The 22605-nt window shown below is 34.8% G+C and overlaps 1 protein-coding gene across 1 annotated transcript in view; it reads left to right on the top strand.

The window, feature by feature from the left end:
- Positions 1-22605, top strand: part of LOC129232413 (general transcription factor 3C polypeptide 4-like) — a 68998-nt gene that overhangs the window by 7437 nt on the left and 38956 nt on the right. The window contains exons 3-5 of the mRNA XM_054866561.1: positions 5645-5765; positions 8193-8530; positions 10853-10988. Of these exons, the coding sequence (XP_054722536.1) occupies positions 5645-5765; positions 8193-8530; positions 10853-10988 (595 nt within the window). The remainder of the gene's footprint in view (positions 1-5644; positions 5766-8192; positions 8531-10852; positions 10989-22605) is intronic.

The raw sequence follows: 22605 nt of genomic DNA, 5'->3' as shown, positions 1-22605 counted from the left end.
ATTGTTGAAACACGCGGGTTACTCGATCATCGGCACTATTTATATGAGGATAAATAAATCTTTATCTATGGAGTCGAATGTATAACTATATGAATGTTACATAACGTAACCCTGTACGATTTGAACAACATTTCAGGCAAAATCCCACAACTCTCTCAACGAAAATATTAACAAGGTTTCAGTTAAAAAGCTTGAATTAGTTTTTATTTATTTACATTTATAATATTCTTTTGATACCACGAAATAGAATGATATTTCCAATCTTATCCGTTTTCTAATTATCATTCCTAATCATCAATTAAAAGCTTGAACAAACTATTAACTCTTTGGGGGACGGAGGCTTCCTTTGTTGCAACCATTTTTTATATATATATTTTTTCTTTCTTCAACCAACTGACACAGTGATTTCAGTTAGCTGAAAAAAAAGAGAAGCAAGAAATAAATGGTGTTCTCAAGTGAAGTCGCTATTCCTCAAAGGGTGAAAGCTGTTCGAAAAAATTTTAAATATCGGAAAAAGGCGTATTGCCGTTTTGTATCATTATTTTTTTCTTCTAACGGGGCTGTGTTAGAGGCTTTAGCCTTTTGCGGAACAAGTGCGAACCAACGGTATGGCATCCAGTCATTCATATGCCACCATTAAGGCGCGGATGTGAATGTCACAGGAAAATTTGATGCCCAGTTTCCACCAGATGGAGACACCTGAGCTCTCTTCGATGCGAAACTGCAAAATGAATTTAATTTTGTCAAGAGTATTCACAGTCAAACGACCTAAGGGATATTTTACATGCCGATTAATGGAATGTATACCTAATGAATTAAATTAAGCATCTGTGTAATTTTATTTTAACAACATGTTGTTCATTTTAACAACAATACATATCATATTTTACGACGCAGGTAATGATTTTTTTTCTTCAATACGATGTTAGCAAAACACTCTATTGCAAGAAATAGTAAATATCTTTAGCTTGAAGAAAATAAGTGTTTAAAAAAAAGGCAATATATAACAGAAAAGCTCAAAAACATTTACCTCGTATTCACCTTTTTTTGTTTCTTTGCTTGTAACGCAGTAAATAGCGGTAATTTTCACCTAGTAATTTATAGTTAAATGCACATGCCTGTTTTTTGTTAATTTAAGGCTACCTTCACAATTTACTAAAGATGGATGCATAGATGCTAATTAAAGAACTCCTTAGTACAAAGCCAGTGAATAACTATCAGAAAATGTATTCCAATGATGCAAATACAAATATGTTTTATGGAACAACATTCGAATAAGATCTTTTTTCGTCAATTAAAAACTAACTGTTTTTCTTTTGGGATCATAGAATCACAATTCAGTAAGATTTAAAAGTAATAATTTCTAATAAATTACTTATTACATGCGTTAATATGGCCGAACTTGTAATTTCATAAACTGATCACAGTAAAATATTCAAGTACTTTTCAATTTAATTTTTCTATAAAATTTTGATACCGTAAAAAGTTTGTTACATCAACTTCAAGTTTTATTTATTTATTTATTTTATTTATTTTAAATTATTCCATTATGAGAGATAATATTTTTCCTAGATAAAAATATTTAAAACATGATCTAAAACTGTGTATACTGGTAGTATTTCTTAAACCTTTTATTGAAAAGAAGAAAAAACATATGATTACAAAGTACCTGATCGATACATTTTTTTATACTCGAAAAGATTTTTTCGTCTTAACCTAATATTTTAATTTTCTACTTTTCCTCAACGGAAATTCTTTAACAACGCTATCAATATCGATTGTATCAATCGTTTCTGTAAAATATTGCATAAAATGTCGTTTTTTAAAATGACCCCAGACTCCAAATATGCAGGCCAGATCTGCGTACTCGCCTCTGAGGAGAGACCCTGCAGATTTAGTTGCAGGGGGTCCAAAATTTCTAGATCTGGGCCTGCAAATATAACCACTATTTCCCCCTATTACCCACCCCGTTTTGGAGTTCTGGAGATCAACCTCCTCCTCCCCCTCCCTATTATTTCTAAACCAATATCTTTATTTGAGTGGGAGGGAGCATTATATTATTAGTTAACATTCTTCTGGGGGACTAGAGAAAAGAAAAGTTTAAAAAGATGAGCATTTGGAGCAAGGAGGGACCTCAGCGTGGTACTCCCCCCTAAAATATTTAAAAAATCATCAAAACAAACTTTTTTTTTCTTTTTTTTCCACAATTTGTTTTTGATTGTACTTTTCGATGAAAAATCCAAGTATCGACTTCACTTCTATGAGCCCCATGTCCGAAAAAAAGTTCAGATTGGAAAAAAAAATGTATAAATAACTGAAATGAAATAAATGTAAATTTAAAAAAAATAATAAATCATGAAGCACCGTATGTTGCATATAAGTCGCATCACAGATATTCAGTCACAACTCTTTCCGGATTAAGTATATTTATTGAAGTTACGATCACACTTAAGATTACAAATGAAATTAAGTGTGCCTATAATTTAGCATTAATAACTTCTTTATATAAATGAAACACAAAATCCAAATGTATATGTACGGGGTAAGAAACAGAAACTACCGGACCGATTTCGTAAAAATTTTCAGTTTATCTAGGTTAGTGCTGGGAAAGTTTACAGATATTTTCGAAAAAATTTCGATGAATAGTTCTTTTTTTATTCGAAATTTACGTTTTGGTCCCAACAATGGATCTTTCTACCAGAGCCGGACTAGGTCCACTAAAAGGGTGCCAACCTTGACTCTCGAAATGCCAAAAAAGAAGAAAAAAAAAGACAAAGGCACACAAGATCAAAGGGCTAAATAAAAAAAAAAAAAAAGCACAGGTTTGAGGCAGCAAAAAGAAATGCGCACAGGTTCAAGGGGAGGGCAGAAAGAAAAGAAAACGAAGGTGCACACGTTCGAGGGCACAAATGAAATAAAATTTAAAAAAAAAGGTTCCAGGGCGCAAAAAATGAGTAAATAAATATAAAAAAAAATACAAAGTGCAAAAAAAAAAAAAAAAAAGGAGGGCGCAAAAAGAAACAGGCGCACAGGTTCGAGGAAAGGGCGGAAAAAAATAGGGGAAAAAACGAAAGCGTTGATGGCACAAATAAAATAAAATGAAAAAAAAAGGGTTCGAGGGTGCAAAAAAAAAAAAAAAAAGAAGGCGCATAAGGTTTTTTAGTCCTATCAAGGGAAACACGTGGAGGCGCAATCACGTTAGTTAAGGCAGTGACTGCTTGTAGGGGCGAAAAGGCCCGCAGGCCGATGCGCCCTCGAACGTCATCTGTGTGCCTTCGTTTTTTTTTGACTTCCTCAAACCTGTGCGAATTCGTTTACTTTATTTTTGGCGCCCTTGAAAAATGTGCACCTTCATTTTTTCATGCCCTCAAACCTGCACGCTTTCATTTATTTTTACATCGTTAAAACCTTTGCGCCCTTGAACCTCAGTTCTTTTCGTGCCTTTTGGTAGTTCAGGTTGGCGCCCTCTTGGGGGACCCAGTCCGCCCCTGCCTGCTTGTCGATTTTTGTGATTTATAATTCTCTCCAACGAGATTGTCCTCTCTTCTCGTCTTTCTATGTCAGCGCCAGTGATAATTGTTGGGGAGAATTTCTAATCTAATAATATCTCCCCAATGTTTCTTTGATACTAGCAGAGTGAGTTCGGAAATAAGACTTAACAAACTATTGCTAACTTTCATGAAGTTTATTTAAACAATAATGTAAATAGTTAAAACACGCTGTAAATGATAAAAATAAATACTAACAACATAATCTCTCCACATGCTACTTTTGCATGAGATAACTAACACTGCAATGCAAACTGCATGACTATTGACTGAAAACTTCGATGAAGTAAACCCATTGGGAAATAAGCTAATTCCAGCTTATCATTTCTAATAAAGGGCGAGCGGGACGAACAAGCAAGTTCGAATGCCGATCGAGCGACTGTCTACAACGACGAGAGATGATCAAAGAGAGAGAGAGCGAACTAAAGCCGCGAGCAGTTTAAATATCCCCCCCGGGGTCATTAGCATATCCAAGTCACGTGAACGGACACATCACTGCTATAGTTAAGCACAGGTGCCATCAGATTCCTTCTAGAAGCATCTATGATGTCATCCACAACGGAGTTCCCGCCAAGGGTGAACGAAAGTGAAACAAACATTCGGTCGATTCGACCAATATGAATGAGTGCTGATAAGAATCTTTTACCCCAGTCATGCAGAATGATTGGTAATACATTATAAGTAAGGAAAAACATTCTTTTACTATTGGTGTTGTGAGGTGATGAGATAGGATTATTTACTGTTGTTATTAACAGGCATTTATGCCTAACAATAATGTCCGCATGCATGTCAGTATCCAGTATTTCGTGCTCATACCTCAACGAGAAAATTTCCTGAGACAAGTTAGAACTGAAGAGTAAAAAAAACAGAACATTTTGATGTTGATTTAGTGATACATCCCAAAACTTCTTCCGCTCGTAACAACTCTTCAATGCAAAAGAAACTTTCCAGACTATGCATACCCAACAAAAACAAATTTAGTTCTTGGATTATGCTCCTGCTGTAGGTACTCAACATTTCGACATAAAGCAAAAATATATGGCTATTGTCATTTTTACAATGAATTAATTCCATTCTTCAAGTTAATGTAATTTGTTGCAGGGACAGTTATAAAAGTGTTGTAACAATTCCAGAGGAAAAGTATGTTTTCATAAATTGGTCTTATTTCAAACTGAAGGAGTATTTTTTATTCATACTGCCTCATAATTTTTTAAAAGGTTGCTTTTGATGCACAGTTAAATAGCATGCTGTGGACACGGGTTTTCTGTAAAATGTTGTATATGCGTTGCACCTGCTGTATCTACTACATCAGCAATTTATAAACTTTTTTCTCCCTAGTGCCGCTGTGCTTCAATCAGAAAATACGGTAAAGTTTTGAAATCCTTGTGTGCATTGGGCTATTAAGGTACCAACGGCAGGTGGAGGAATTGCTCCTTGATATCCGCATAGCAAGATATCATTTTAATACACATTAAACATGATAAGCATAAATAGCATTTTATAAAACTTTTAATGAAAAAAAAATAGTAACCATAAATTTTTTTGCACAGTATTTGGCCAGGGCCAAACAGTAAACTTGGTATTTGGCCAAGGCCAAATAGTAAACTTGGTATTCAGTGAAAACCGAAGATTCCGTGAAGGGACCGAGTATTCTTTGCATCACCAAGAAGAATCGTTAAACCCTATTGGTTTAGTCTTTTTAATTTCAGTATGTTTATGTATGATGAAGATATTAAATAGCTATATATGATGTAGATATATGTTTATGTTATGTATGTGATAGAGAAACAATAAAAGTATGCATAGCAAATTAATAACAGAAGTACAAATGTGAATTGAAATCTAAAATTAAATTGATGGAGTTATTCTCAGATGTTAGATTTCTGCTGATCGATCAATTTAATTTTAATCTTCTAATATATTTGTATTGTTGATTCTAATTTGCTGTTTGCATTTTTATTTTTCCTCTATCTCATTATTTCCTTGGCTTATTATTAATTTAGCTGTTTTTGTGCATCTGTTGACTTTTGATTTGATATTTTTGTTCCTTTCAATATGTTTATGTATTTATTATTTATTATTAATTTTTATAACAGTAAATTTGCATTATATGATGCTGGATCACACAGTTAATCCTACACCTCCTGATAGATGTGAAGCAAATCGAGGTTATCGTATGGCGAGATGGTCGCCTAGGGGAGCCGGAAGAGCTGGAAGGTAGTATATGCTTGTGTGTTTATTAATGTATCAGTCTGTCTATCCATTCCTAATAGCTTTTGTAGGAATGGTGCAATTCAATGTTCAAAAAATCTCACCCAAGACACCTCATTCTCATGTTTCAAATTTTAATTTGAATAATTTAATATAATTTTGAGCAGTTCAAAAAGCTTAACATTAGCGCCTGTGGAGAAATTTATGGCCAGTCAAAATCCCAATAATTCATTATAAGTTGCTTTCAACATTACTGTGCAATTTGTTCAATTTAAGGAAAAACTGATTATTGCATTTGCAGACAATTGTTTGAAAGTTCAAGGCTACCATGAGCAGGGTTCGCCAATATATATCAGTCGATATATATTACGATATATATCCGATATTTATTTTGAAAATATCATGATATTTTCGATATTTATTTTTTCAACTACAGTATTTTCAATATAAAAATTATCTCAATCATAGTAATATTGTTCATTTACTATTCAAAATAACCAAAAAGTTATGTACCATAGTTTTATGATGCATTAATACATCATTAATATAACAAAGTAATATAATATTCCTTTTTTATTTCATTTTCATGAAAGTATTAGTAATGTAACCATTTTAATTCATATTACAAGTGCCTAATTAACTATTAAACATTAGTCAGAAAAAAAGAAAGTGTTTTATGACTGCACTGACTAATGCATATTTTTTATGTCTGAACCATATAACTGTGTAGAAGTAGCTAACAGAAGAAAAATGAGTAAAACAGCTAATACTACCGTAAATTTAAGTCTACACATTGTAAAAACAATATAAGAAAATAAATAGTGATTCGAGGATGCATTTACTATTTTGAAGACTTTAGTTTGTGCTGATTGAAAATATAGGATATATATCAAAATATCCGATATATATCAAAATATCACGATATTTTCGAACCCTGACCATGAGTTACTGAGAGATAATTTTCATGTTGCAACAGGACAATGCTCTGCTGTAAATACTGACCATTCCATATTTGAAAGGTTTCTTGATAATGGTCTGCATGTTATAGACTGACTACAGTAACCGCCACTCATAAAATCAGCGGATTATAAAATCAGATGCTTTCAAAAATGAAATATGGAAGAACAGAATCATTACAATGTCAAAACATGTTAAAACCATCCTTTAATAAAATCATTATCGCCGTTTTGTAAAATTAAGCTTTTGGAGATTGTATGTCATTAATTGATAAAGACAACTATAATGTGTTACAAATTGCAGCAGACATAATAAATTCCAAAGTTATGACACATCAAAAAGTTCAGAAATTGGTCTTGGAAGATGAGAAAATGGTATTGCCATTTTTGCTCTTTTCAATACATGTTAGACAAACTCTTGATAACCATGCAATGCACTTTAGAACAAAAAAAAAAAAAAAGATTTAATCAGGGGTCTGTCCAGGATTTTTCACAGGAAACATGCTGAATAGGATTTATGAACCAATTCTGAAAAGGGAGGATAAGTTTCTTGTTAAATTGTGATTTTGATTCAGGGGCCCCATCTTATTAAACAGCTGTTCCTGCACTTATTTTATTTCTTTAAAATTACTATGCTTTGTTTATTATTTATGCATTATTTGTTTCATTATCAGGGGCCAATCCAGGATATTTTTCTCGCTACCTATTTTTGTGAAAGTATTGCATCATTCTCTTTTTGTGACTTTTTTTTTTTTTTAAATCAGCATTGTTTTTGTGAACTTTTAGAGGCATCCTAATTTTTGTAAAAGAGAAGTAGAACAAGTGAAATTTTAGTTTGAAAAGTGTAAATGTCATCTAGTATTATCTTTAACAGGTTTTGTTTTTTGGGGAGGGGGGGAAGCTAAAAACCTAAGAAGTACCAAAAATACCATCGTAATTTCAGCTTAATGGGCTATGTACCGTGTACAATATTGGAAATTATGAGAAAAACAGTTCCCCAAAACATGTTAAAAGATTGCGATAATATTGCATAAATACACTTTGGTGAAAAACAGCTAAAAATTAGCTAAAATACCACAAAAAGGTTGCTATTTAAGCGATTGTTCATATAAACCTGCTTAGAATTTTATGTTATAAGTAAATTCTGTTTTAAACATAGGAACAAATTTTATATTTTAAAATGTGAATTTTTGTGAAATTTTCGATGTTTTTGTGAAGCTACCTGATTTTATTACTTGATTTTTGTGAAAGTACCTATTTCAAAACAAAATTTTTGTGAAGGTACCGAAAAACGGTAGCAAAATCAGCCTATATTGGGCTTTGATTATATAAGCTATTATAGTTTATAAAGTACTTTATACCCATTTGAAAAGTTTTTTCCAACAGTTATTATATATTTTTTTTTTGGTGAACCTGTTATTTGGAAAGACATTGTACTTTAAACCCAAATTGATATAATCCAAACTTTCTTTTAAAGGTGTTTGCTGGCAACCCTAACAATGGATCACAGATTATGTATTTATGAAGGAAAGGAGAAAGAATGGAAATGTCTTTGTGATTTGAGTGAAACGTTAAAATCTGAGTATGAGGGGAAAAGTTCGAATTTAGAGGCGAAATCTCCCAAAGCTCCTCGGAAAAAAAGAAAAAAAGATGCAAAATCAAAGTTACCCAGGCGAAGCACAAGAAGTAGAAAGAAAGATGAACTGTCTGATGATGAGGATGATGAGGAAGAAGAAGAAAATGCTAATAAAACACTTTCAGAAATTTTAAATTATGAAAAATTTGCTTCTGAAATATATAGAATGGCTGCTATGGGTAATTGAATAATCTTTTATGAAGATGTTTTTATTTCATGTGTAATTTTTTATTTTTTTAAGTTAAAACTCATAACTGTATGCATTGATAAAGGGGTTCGTTGTAGCCCTAAAATGATAGTTGAATTTATTTTTCCAGTTTGTGAATCAGAATGCTGTTCCTACAGTGTTTATGCTCCTTTTTCATTTTTCTTTTTAAGGACACTTAAATTTCCTAAATTTTAGCTTTTGACTCTTTTGAGTTGGAATGATAACTCCTTGCGGACAAGAAGGTTTGTCAGCTTAGTTCCAAACTAGGACCCAACCTTTAGAGTGGGCTCGGCCCTGAATTGAAGTACAGGGTGTTTCAAAAAGAACTCCCCTATTTTGAAATGACATAACAACAAAACCGTGTGAGATAGAAAGGTGAAACAAATTATTTGTTGCACCAGGGTTCTGGAATTTCTTATTCACTAGTTTTTTCAAAAATTCAGAGTGCTGTAGTCAAATGTTTTTTAATTAGTGTATGAAAGTGCTTATTGAACAGGAGTCAAATCTCATAGCAATGTGTTCGATTTGGCCACCTTTTACAGCAGTAATATGACCATTCGATTGCATATGTTACAGTCACGAAAGGTAGACATATTAAACCAATGGGTTCAAAGTGGGCAATGAGATTTGACCTGTTTTGCACACTTTTATATACCAATTAAAAAAACATTTGCCTACAATGCTCTCTGATGCCCAATTTTCAAACTATTTTTGAAAACCAGTGTATAAAAAATTCCAGATCTGCTTGTGCAACATCATGTTTCACCTTTGTATCTCATACGATTTTGCTGTTAAGTCATTTCAAAGTAGAGGAGTCTCTTCTCATATATCAATTAAAAAAAAAAACATCTGTCTACAGCACTTTTTGAATTTTTTAACTATTTTAGAAAATTAGTGTATAAAAATTTCCAGAGCACTGGTGCAACATACAGCTTGTTTCACATTTCTATCTCACATGGTTTTGCTGTTATGTTGTTTTAAAATAGGGAAGTTCTTTTTGAAACACCCTGTAGTATAGAAAGTAAATTCAGCACAGTGGGAGGGCACTGTCAGCAATATTGACATACCTACCTTGTCTCTTGATGGCCCTGAAAGCTTGATGCAGTCCAAAGTTTGAAGCTATAAATAAAGTGCCTGGGATTGGAAATCTAGAAATAAAAAGTTTAGTTGCACAGTAATTTTAACGACTACTTAACTCAACTCTGCTTTTATTGAACTCATTGGCCCAACGCCTACTGTGCTCATCTCAGTCCTCGTGACTGAGGACTTTGGGGTGCAGAGGCAGATTTTCTAGTTAGGTGGTCATTCAAATGCAGAACCCTCAGTATTTAGTTCCTAAGCATGCTTGGTACTCAGTTTGTTAACCTACTAAAGAAATGAAATTCTTAGTCGACAGTGCCCATCACGGTAATCGAACCCGGGTCTGAAACAATATGCTACCACGAAGCCACTGGGCTTACTGCTCTTACTTGGTCATTCAAATGCAGAACCCTCAGTATTTAGTTCCTAAGCATGCTTGGTACTCAGTTTGTTAACCTACTAAAGAAATGAAAATCTTAGTCGACAGTGCCCATCACGGTAATCGAACCCGGGTCTGAAACAATATGCTACCACGAAGCCACTGGGCTTACTGCTCTTACTATGCCAATTTAATATACATTTGTTTCAAACCGCTTTAAAAAGTCTAAAAAAATTAATTTATGGTTTTCAAATTAAAGCTGATTAAGTATAGTAAACTCTCGATTATCCACAGAATAGGGTGGCACGGTAACCGCGCACAAGTGAAAGCTGGATAATCTGAATAATAGGTAAAAAACGATACTGCTGTATACACTAGCTGGAAAATAGGAATAACTCTCACACATACATTTAAATTATAGCTAAAAACATTGCTACATTGCATATACTAACATCAAATGTAAAAATTGTTTACAAGAAGTTCAAAAAATGAATGATAAAACAATCACAAGTTTAAAAAATTTATAATAAGAGTAAAAAAAAAAAAAGAAAAGACCGTAGATAATTTGACTGCCAATAATTGGGAGTTTATTGTAATCTAAATGGATCCTTTTTGACCCAACAAACAAGTGCCAACCATGACTCCCTATGAGAATTCAGTTCTCTCTGACAGCGCTGATTAGCAGTATTTAAACATTTCAATTAGAATTTGCTTATTGAATTTCCTTTGAACATTTCTGATGAGTAAATTATAATCAATGTAACTTTAAGTTCACTAGAATGTTTTTTCCTTTTTTTTCAACTATATGGAAACTAATTCCCTTTTATTGCCTAGATATTGCATGGACAGGTATGTTTGGATCTCCAGCTACATCCATTAATGACAATAGCTATGAATATTGCTATTTAATTGTTGCAATGAGAAGTGGACACATTCAGTTCTGGAAAATTTCCCCTAATGATGGAAGAATGTAAGACTTTATTTATATTTTTTAAATTTTAGTTTTAGGGTAGAAATGTTAATTCCAAAGTGATTTCAGTATAGGTCAAAATATGTACAGTCGGATCTCGCTATAATGCGATCTGACTTGGGCAAAAAGGCTATAACGCGAGTTTTTCCTGAGTAATGATTTTTTTAAATTCATTTTTATTTTTTGCTGACACTATTTCCTCACCTGCAGTGTGAAAATTTTTGGAAAAGAGTCGGGGGGCATTAGTATGGGCGGTGTTTACACTAAATATTGGTTTCGTGAATGGACTTTCACCCCTTTAGCATCACTGAAACAGGTAGTTCACAAACTGTACTAGTCTAAACATCGCTTTGCTTTAGAGTATACAAATATCAAATATTCACTCCGTATTTTTTAATTCTACATATGAATGTTGATGAAATAGAATGGCACATAAACGTTTTCTTTCATCTAAAGTTTTCGAAGATGGAACGAAGAAGCGAAAGTTTTTGACCATTAAAGTGAAGGTCAAAGTCTTCAACATGCTTGAACCATTAAAAAGTGCTTCAAAGGTAGCGTGAAAATGAGGTATGAATGAATCTTTAATTCGTACAATCAAAAATCAAGAGATGAAAATCCGTATTAGCTCAGAAGTAAGTTTTCTATCGTTGCTCCAGTCAAAGAAGAAGAAAACGTTGATAACCCTCTTGCAGGGCCCTCTGGCATTCAGACATTTCATGCTAGTACTAGTTGACTCAATAGATTTACTTATAGAAGCAATTTGAAAAGTGTTATCGTTCATGGTGAAAGCGCTTCAGCTGATCTTGCTGCAGTAGAATATTATGTAAAAAATGTGTTCCCTAAGATTATTACGAAAGGATGTTATCAGCCTGGGCATATCTCTAATATGGACGAGACAAGGTTGTTCTGGATCTGAATACCATCTCATACCGTTTATTTATTTAAAGGTAAAGAAAAGGTCCTCCAGATAATGGACAATACTGGAGGGCATGCAACAAACTTTCTAGAAGAAAGCGTTGAAGTGCGTTTTTTTCCACTGAACACGCATCATTAATCCAGCCTATGGATCAGGGCGTTATTGAGGCATTCAAGGCCGATCCTAGCAGGTGTGCAGTGTGTGCACTGCATAAGGGCGGCCAAAGCAAGGGACGACCGCAGGCCCCATCATATAGTTTTTTTAATCAAGAAAAATTCCTTTATTTCTCGCAAGATAATTTATAATCAATCAAATAAATATGCTGAATTTTAAATGTTCAATTATCAAAGTGCCGATTTCCCAACAGCATAGCATATTAAGAAAATGGAATGTTAAAGCACATTGTGTTGATCCATTATCCATCAATATCAACTCTTTACACACATGCTACATTTGGTTGCAAAATTTGTGACAGAACCAGTAATCAGACATGGATACAGGGGAGGGGCAATGACGGAAATCCCCCCTCCCTGAAGCATGAAAGGGTGCCTTCTAGCCAACACTAATGCTTATCCCCCAGCCACCCCAAGCTTTTATTGACCCTAAACAACGAAGACATATTTTAAATAAAACAAACTATATTGATTAGGTACTCTCACAAGTATTTCAAACAACAAATTCTGTGTTCAGTAGTTGTAGATGCGTGGAGACTGGAGAGGCTGTGGAAAATTATGACTCCCCTGAAAGTCAAACATATATGATCAACAAACTAAAATTTTTAATTTTTCCCATTCACAGCATTTTTTTCTAAGTAAAATCATGAAGGAACTGCCCGTTTTCAGATCAAGTAGGAGACAGGGCCCTTGCCCCCCTAAAAATGATGGCTCCAAAATCCAAAATGTCTTTTCTGGGGAGTTCCTACCATCATCAAAAATTGCTCAATGGCTTTTTCGAAATTTTTGCAATGAAGGGCCCCGAAATTCACTCCCTAACATTGATACCAAAGATAGTCTGAATTAGCGTCTCTAGAGAGGACCCGCAATCCCACATCCTCTCGCATAACGTATTCAAAAACAAACTAAAATTACGTTTTTCAGTCGTCAGTTTCGAAGAACTTTCGGGGAAATACCCCGGATCCCTTTTTTCTCCAACGTAATCATTATAGCTCAAAATTTCGTTTTTTGACGGTTCCGTGAAGCCATCAACCCTTCCTGCCTAAACTAGCCTGAAATTGACTTCAATTTCAAAAAACAGTTCATGAGGGCACACTGCCCCCCCCCCCCCCCCCCCCCCCCCCCCCGTTCTTTGTCCCATCATTATCAAACAATGCCTAAAATACGATTTTGGGACTTCAACTTCTAAAAAAATTCCGGATGGCTTATGTAAATTTTCACGCCGCTAATGCATTCAGCAACCCCATCAATTGCCCAGGTAAGTTGGAGAAAAGTGTTTAATTGTATTTTTCAGATATTAATAGCGAAAAATATTCAGAAAGATCCGCTGAAGCTTCCCAGTTTCTTTAACGTCACAAAAGATAGTACACAATTGCACTTTTAGAAATATCTGCTTGGAAGCTCTAAAAATCTTCCTTCACAAAAATAGCATAAACTTGATTTTAGTTCCGAAAAATATTTCAGTTCAGAATATTTTCCCGTTTCCCCTATCATGTACAAATAAAGCCAGAAATGTGTTTTTGAAACAATAGTGCTGATAAATTACCAGAGGAAAGATGCCAGACCCCCTACGGCCACCAAAGACAGCTTAATTTGAGTTTTAAACTTCAATTTCGAAAATTTGGATATTAGACGACAGAATCTCCTTCCCTCCAGCAACGTCAACAAAGATAACCCGAAATTGAGTGTTAGAAACTTCTGTGTCAGAAAAGTTTTGGGAAGAGCGCCAATCCTTTTTAAGCTAAGGTCACAAAAAATAGCTGCAAATTGACATCAATTTTGAAAGAATTTCAAGAAAGAGCTCCAACATTACTTTCCCCTCAAGTCTCGAAAAATTTCCTAAAATTACGATTTTTGACGTCAATATTGAAAATTTCTCCACGAACCTTGAATCTTCCCAACTCTTTTGTCCTTGCAACCAAACACAACCAAAGATTAATTACAGCTAATTTTCATACGCCAATTTTGAAAATTTTGGGCCCCTCCCTCCCCGTTTCTTCCTCCTCCATCTTTCCTCTGATGTCACCAAAGGCAGACTATAAAATGCATTTTAACGACTAGTAAATTTCATTAACTATTACTTTCTTCAAAGATATAAATTGTGCCTAAGGAGTTTCTAACTATAAAACTTTTTTTCCTTTTTACATAAATTCATCCTTTTCTGTTTTCTTTTTTTTTTAAATTAGAACTTGATACAGAAATTTGAAGAAAGATTTATGTAGACGTTAAGTATTAGTCAAAACATGCAAATTGCTCTTCAGGGGCAGCACATTAAATCTTTGCACGCAGGCAGCCGACACCCTAGGATCTGCCCTAGAGGCATTTAAGTTTTGTTTTTTGCGGCATTTTGTTTGAAACTGCCAAGGAGGTTAGAAACTCCATGTATGCAAGAGAGTGTCTCTAAAACCTTGTGCAGGCAATGGACAGTGAGGAAAATTTCAACCTTAAAGAGTACTGGAAGCAGTACACAATTGCCTCTGAATTGCCCAACATATGTACATCATTAAAAGCCATGAAAACACAGCCAACCAATACAAGTTGGAAGAAACTTTGGCTGGATGTCGTGCATGACTGTCAAGGCTTTGCTCCTGAAGACATTCACCATGAAGCAGTTCAAAAGGCAGTGGAGTTGGCGAAACACCTAGGCGGAGAAGAATTCTCTGACATGAAGGAAGAGGATATCAACAAGCTCAACAACTGCTGTGGCCAAGCTTTGTCAGATGCTGACCTTGCAAAATTTGTTAAATCTGCAAGTGAGGAAGAAGATGAAGAGGGAGTTGAAAGTTCATGCAGCTCTTGCATTGTTGAAAATCTGGCGCCTTTCCCTACAGTACCTCAAAACATGTCCTGGGCGTCTGCAATGGTAGCATAGGGGCACATTGTTGTTCGTTCTCCACAGATCTGTCTTACGGACCGGGGCGGTGTTACTTCTGAATTCTTAACTTGGCAGCGATCTACCTTGGCCTGATTGTCTAGAAGTAGTGTTACGTCGAGAATGAGTATCGTTTCGTCTTGGAGCATTGAGTGGCGCTAAAGCTTCCATAACCTCTTCTCGGATCGACAATGTAGAGACAGCAGATAGCCTCTGAAATCTTGGTCGGGTAATACGTCTGCGTCGAAGATTTTCTATTTCACGACATCTTTTTACAAATTCGTCGATCCTCTTAAAATCCTGCACTAACAGAATCTGGTATAAGTCCTCCACTATGCCTTTCATTAAATGGGCCAATTTCTCATTTTCTGGCATGGATAGATTAGCCTTCCGGCAGAGAGAAAGCATGTCTTGGATGTATGATTCTGACGATTCACCGATTTGTTGTGCACCTGTAAGTAGTAGTCGCTCTGCTTCACGTCGTAAGTCCTCTGTTCTGCAAAATGCATCGGTCAAAGATTTCTGGAACGTAGTCCAATCGGTAAAAATGTCCTCGTTGTTGTCGAACCACTGACGAGCCGTTCCGGCGAGATAAAATATAACGTTAGCCAGGCACATCTGATCATCCCAATGGTTTTAAGTGGCGATTCTTTGAAAGTCCTTCAGCCACTTATTGGCATCTTGTTGATTATCCCCAGAGAAAATACAGGGATTCCTCGGGAGCTGGTACGTCTGGATCGGTACTGACGCAGCACTAACAGGAATGGAACTGGCGTCAAAAGACAATTTCGATTCGTACCCAATTTCATCGGGCATTTTTCTTGAGCCCCTCTTTGTCTCTGGTAATAGACAGAATTCTGGGGAAAGTCCTCGAACTCGCCGACTTCTGCGTATCTCTTCCGTTGTAGGGATTGTACCCGGCGCGTCCACCAAACTGTCGCGTAGATGAAGATAGCGAAGACAATGTGAAAGCCAGTGGTGCCGACTCCATGGGGCTTGAGGGGGCCCGAGCCCCCTCAATAGTTTGTTTTGGGGGGCAGAGCCCCCTCAATAATTTAAGAACATTATTTGTCATATTGTGGTTTCTAAAATCACAAAATTATGTTGGTATTTTTTACTTTCCTTGTTTGAAGATAGTTACATTGTAAAATACATTCAGTAATGAATTAAATCAAATAACTATTGCTGTAGTAAGCAGGTTAATTGAAAACGAGTGGTGTGAATAAGGATAGTGTTACGGTGCTGAGAGCACTCATGGAATTTGTCCCAGTGTGCAAACCTTCGGATGAAGTCTGTCGTCGGCGGCTATCTCATCTAAATAAGTGTTGCTGATCTGGAAAAAATATATCAGGGTTTGATTTGTACATTTAATGGAAGGCGTGATAGTTTTCTTCAATTATTAGAGTTAATGAAGTTATCTGTTTATTAACTTTTTTAACTCTATTAAAGCATTAATTTTGAGACATTATTTTTATTTAATGAACTCTGGGCCTTATTCAAAGCAAGCTTAAATTAGTTATTTCACTTTTAGTAATCAAAGTGCGACATCAATCTTTTATGCTTTATACTTTTAATGATAGTTTAGATTTATTTAAATATCATTTCAATCTTTTCAGAGCTATATATTCACTGCTAATAGACTAAAAGTATAATTATTACTGTAAATTAAATTAGCTTTTCACAAAAATACCATTTTTTCTTTTTTTTTTTCAAAGCCAAAATAATGTGTCGTCTTGTCGATTTTCTCAGTGTCGATTTACCGAGAGTCGAGTTTTTGGGGTTCTAATGTTGATCATGTGACTCTAAAATGCTTAAAAAACTTTAAAACTCACTATTTTAATCTCAAATTTAGAAAATTTCAACTGGCAAGGCCCTCGTTATGGTACCCTCTCCCCAATAGTTGTTTTGAATCGGTGCCACTGAGAGTGCCTTTCCATGCAACTCAAGTGCACTACCTTGTATAGTGCCGTAGCCTAGCTATGGTACTGCACGTCTCCCCACAAAATGGAACTGTAAAATTATCCCTCACTTAAGGCAAGTGACATGATCTAATTGAAGCAGAAAATTTGTGTACCAATTTTTAGATTGTTTTACTTTGAAAACACCCTGTCACATATGTTTGTTTGTATAAATTATACACACCAGAAAATATGTAAGCTTTCATTTTCAAGGCACAAAAATCTGAATTTTTTCGGGGGGGGGGGCTCTGTGCTTTAACATACTCCCTAAACCCCAGTGAAATCCAGCACCCCCCCCCCCCCCAATAATTTTTCCAAGTCGGCGCCCCTGGTGAAAGCCAAATGAAGCGAATACTCGTTAGTCTCAACTCGAGATCTTTATTCTACACCACGAATGAACGTTACATCTGCTTATATACAACTTGAGAAAGTGATGGCACTTTCCAGACTCGGAAAGATACAGAAATTAATAGAACATTCGAGAAATTACGAGAAACAGTAGAAATAAAATTTTAGTAAAATTCACTTTGTCCTAGTCGGGATTTGAACCCGACTCGCTCGCGTGGGAGGCGAGAATTCTGCCACTGAGCCACCGTTAACCATGGATGGAAAGTGCGAACTTCACTACAATATGTACATCATTAAAAGCCTTGAAAACACAGCCAACCAATACAAGTTGGAAGAAACTTTGGCCAGATGTCATGCATGACTGTCAAGGCTTTGCTCCTGAAGACATTCACCATGAAGCAGTTCAAAAGGCAGTGGAGTTGGCGAAACACCTAGATGGGGAAGGATTCTCTGACATCAAGGAAGAGGATATCAACAAGCTCAACAACTGCTGTGGCCAAGCTTTGTCAGATGCTGACCTTGCAAAATTTGTTAAATCTGCAAGTGAGGAAGAAGATGAAGAAAATGGAAAGGAGTTGCCTGCCCTGAATTTTAAAGTCCTTAACGAAATGAGCATATACGCAAGAGAAATGCTAAAGCTGTCGGAGACGCATGATCAGAATATGATGCGTTCCATTACCTTCGCTAATCTCCTTGCATTTGCAATGGCCCCTTACAACAATTTACTTGTCTTAGAGAAGGAAAAACTAAGGCAACCAAAGATAACATCCTTTCTGATAAAGATGACTGATCCACCAAAAAAAAAAAAACCTAGGATGATCCTAAAAAAGCCGAAGATGAACTCATCACTCTTTTTACTTTCTTCTATATCTAATATATAGAAGAAAATATTGGATTCGTGCAAATTTTCGAATTTCGAATTTTGACGGATTCGAACGTTTTGAGGTGTGCTGAGTCCATTTCGACTATTTTTGGAAAATGTCTGTCTATCTGTGTGTATGTGTGTCACGTCTGTGTGTGACCAGTTTTTGTGGCCGCTCTACAGCAAAAACTACCACATGAAATTGAACGAAATTTTGGTACACATATGTGCCCCTATTAGTCCAGGATCTGAAGTAGGTTGAGCGTGCATGGAAAGGCTGATGCAATATTATTTCTGATTATTGTTACAGGCACGATGGTGATTATGAAACCACATGTCGTCGCCCCCCTGGATGGTCGACAACCCCGGGGGAGGGGGAAAAGCAGTGGGGGAACCGTTTTCCAAAACACTCATAACTCGCGAACTATTTGAGATAAAACACTGAAAAAAGTGGCAATCGACGCAACAAAACAAGTGCTTCATAAAAGCTAAATATAATTATGGTCTTATCTTTGTTGGTTTTCAATTAAAATTCCTTTTTTAGCAGCCATGCAAAAATTTTGAATAAAATACAAAAAGCTTTTTTTTCAAAGATAAGTTCTTTTTTAAAATTATTTAACCGTTTAGGGAATCAATAAAACCTGAAATTTCAATATTCAGTTTGTTTAAAACTACTTAATTATTACCAACGTGAGCGTTAAAAAGCGAAATAGAAAATGCAAGCACTTGCCTAAGTTAGCGCATTGAATAAAACGGCAGTATGCTAAGGAGAAAAAAATAGCCTTATTATCCTTATGACGAACTATTCATTCTTCAGTTTACAAACTTATTCTAATTGCAAAGTATTTAACTATGGCTTTAATTTTGTTATATACTGCTTTAAATTTGAGAGGAACTAGGGAACCAGGCCCAGAGTATTTTCAATTCAAATATAATTTTAATTTATTTCTATTAATTTGTGTTTTCAATTTGCACAAAAGAATATTGCAGGTATTGCTTTGCGGATATTGCTTTTTATAATTTACTCAACAAAGAACAATGATACAAGAAATAATATGTACTAAATAAATGTAAAAAATGAGAAGCTTGAGCTTTTATGAAAACGAATATAAATATAAAATGATACACTAGAGTTCTAAAAAAACTAATTAAATAAAATTAGTAAAATAATGCGTATTAAAAAATAATTGTAGAATATCAATATACATACATAAAGCATTAATATATCAGAAATTCTGAAAGCTGGATCATACTCTTTTTTGTTGACTTGTAATTGTTCTATTGAATCGTTCTCTTCCGAGTATTTTGTAGTTAATGGGTTTTTGCTTTAGTCTTAGAAGCACAGTATTTAGAGCAAGATGAATTATTAATAAAACAATTACAAGATTATTTACAGCTTTTGGCTGCGCAGGGTGGAATTAAACTATCTGGTAACACTGGCTGCATCATAAGGTGTGGGGCTTTATTGATTTATTTTCATTCAAGTGAAACCCAAACTTGGTTACATCTAAAGGCACTGCTAAGGTACAGGGGAATTGATTCAATAGTACAGTATTGAGCAATACTTCTTAGCACATGTTGGAAAGAATTACAGGAGCATGGTAAAGAGCTGATATTATATTTATTTCTGATGGAAATGACAAGAAATTATTGTAATGTACTTTCCGGAACTTCTGGTTTTCAAGTTATGAAAACGACAGTGAGATGTACCGATCGTGTTTAAGGTCCACTCGTGTAGTTTGACAATTGGAGAGAAAATTTTATTATTTTTTATTTGGAGACCTGCAAAATCTTTACTACACTTGAAAGTAGTGTTTGGGACATTATGGACCAGAGTCATTCATTCCATCGATAACTTGAACTTTGTTCTTAAAAAAAATTTTGAAAAAAAAATAGAACCGACTTCAAAATTGCTCTAAAAAGTGAAAAATAATTTTATTCTTTAAACACCATCGATAATGCTTTTAAACATAATTTTTGAAGTTGGCGCAAAAACAAAACGTAAAATCCAGTGTAACCATGCTTCGTTCATATTTCTTTTCAGAAAAGCATCGAAAGTTACAAACGAAACATTTATATCGCTATTCAAATATGCTGTCATCAATGCATAATGTATGTGATAGTGAAGAAACTGGTCCTGGTTAAATTTATAGTTGTATTTGAGTTATGACTGTGAATGATTTTATCTATCGTTTTTGCGCCAACTTCAAAAATTATGTTTAAAAGCATTATCGATGGTGTTTAAAGAATAAAATTATTTTTCACTTTTTAGAGCAATTTTGAAGTCGGTTCTATTTTTTTTTTCAAAATTTTTTTATTTCATTCTTTTTAGTGTAAATGTAGGTATTTTAGAAATAATAAGAAGTTACCATCACGAAACTTCACATTTTTTCTTAAAAATGCTCCATACTAAAAAAAAAAAAAACTATATTGACACGCGTTAAACTTTAAGCGATTGGCACTAAAAACCTATCTTTGTTCCTCTCTGGAAATCATGCATAGTTAATTTAATTATAACCATTTAAGTATTACGTTTTTCCTAACTAATTTACATTCCACAGCATCTAAGTTGCTCATGATGCAATTCTGTATTTTCTTACTTAGCCCCGATCATCTGTTATCGGCCTAGATGATAACGATAAAAATACTACAAAGTAGTTGAGTCAAACCTAATGCTTGCATTGTGAAGGCTAAGCAGATCCTAATCACTGCATCACCTCGCTTCCAGGTTAGGTTTACCCCTACTATGGAGCAATAGCACTGAAGAAAGGAAGATTTTGATAATTCACATTGGGTTACTATAAATCAGCAGGGTTACTAAAATAAAATTATTTACGCCAAAAATGAGACGACAGCGTCAGATTCCCCATTATCGAAATATCCCTTGAAGAAATTTGATGCTTGCTTCAGAGAAGCCTTCATTCAAAATTATCATTACAATTACTATTAATGTTACTGTTATAGGGCACCAAAGTTTTATAACAATGAGTTTCCTATTGTCGCGTAGATGAAGAAAGCGAAGACAATGTGAAAGCCAAATGAAGCGAATACTCGTTAGTCTCAACTCGAGATCTTTATTCAGAACCACGAATGAACGTTACATCTCCTTATATACAACTTGAGAAAGTGCTGGAACTTTCCAGACTTGGAAAGATACAGAAATTAATAGAAGATTCGAGAAAATACGGGAAACAGTAGAAACGAAATTTTAGTAAAATACACTTTGTCCTAGTCGGGATTTGAACCCGAGTTGCCCGTGTGGGAGGCGAGAATTCTACCACTGAGCCACCGTTGTCCACGGATGAAAAGTGCGAACTTCGCTACAAAATCATTTAATAGGGAAATTGCATGAAATTTACTGTTTTTTGCCCATAACTTTTTTTCTAAAGAACAAATATGGTCAAACGAAATAATGGGACCTAAGTTGAGCCAACCCCTATCCATTAAAAAAAGAATCATCAAAATCGGTTCACTAGGTGAGACGCTATGAGTGGACAAACAAAACAAAAAAACATACATACGGTATGAACTGATAACCGCCTCCTTTTTGAAGTCGGTTAAAAATAGGGTGCTTCTTCCAGACTTTTGCTGCAAGAAGTATCATTTTCAATTACATTCACGAAATCGGACCTCTTGCTTTGCTTCAGTGAACCATTCTGATGAGCCTAACCTAGCATTGAGCTTATTGTATGGGAAAGATTTTTAGATGTACTAACATCACTTTTGAGCTAACGTTTCCCAGGTTAAATGTTTTTTTGGTTTTCTTTTGCTGTTTTGCAGTCGCTATTGAAGACATTGCCATTGCAGGACTTCTCTGGATAAGAGACTATTCACATTTTCTTTAAAGTTCCACTGAAATTTTGATGCTGCTTATGTGGCAATAGCCTCGCTCACTATGTTTCATAACTCAAGTGTAAAATCTGCAAAAGGGTTATCCTGATCATTTATCCTTTCCGTAATTACTTCGTACTTGCAAACTTGCATGTTTTAATTTTTAAAAAAATCCCATTGTGACCCATACTAAGCAGCTATAATGCGTTAAAGGTTAAGTAATTAAGTAATTACTTAACTGGGACATTATTTTGATAATATTACGAAATAAAACCACCAAAACAGGAGAGCCACAAAATTTACTTTGGTTTATGTCGAGTATTCAAGGTACATTCCGCAAACTTGTTTTTTTTTTTTCCTTTTGTGAATTACCTCAAATGCTTTTTGAGCTTGCTTTTATTTCATTTTTCAATGCTTTGATAATATTTAAGTAATTTTAAACAAACTGGATAATGATATTTCAGATTTTATTGGTTCCTTAAACAGTTAAATAATTTTGATAATTTGAAAAAAAAATGCGTATTTTATTCAAATTTTTTGTTTGTTTGCGAAAAATAGAATTTTACTCAGAAATTAACAAAGATATGATCATAGGGATATTTAGCTTTTATGAAGCCCTTGTTTTGTTGCGTCGATTGCCACTTTTTTCAGTGTTTT

Source organism: Uloborus diversus, chromosome 1 (genome assembly GCF_026930045.1).
Source record: "Uloborus diversus isolate 005 chromosome 1, Udiv.v.3.1, whole genome shotgun sequence".
Lineage (NCBI taxonomy): Eukaryota > Metazoa > Arthropoda > Arachnida > Araneae > Uloboridae > Uloborus > Uloborus diversus.
This window is presented reverse-complemented; position numbering and strand designations above follow the sequence as displayed.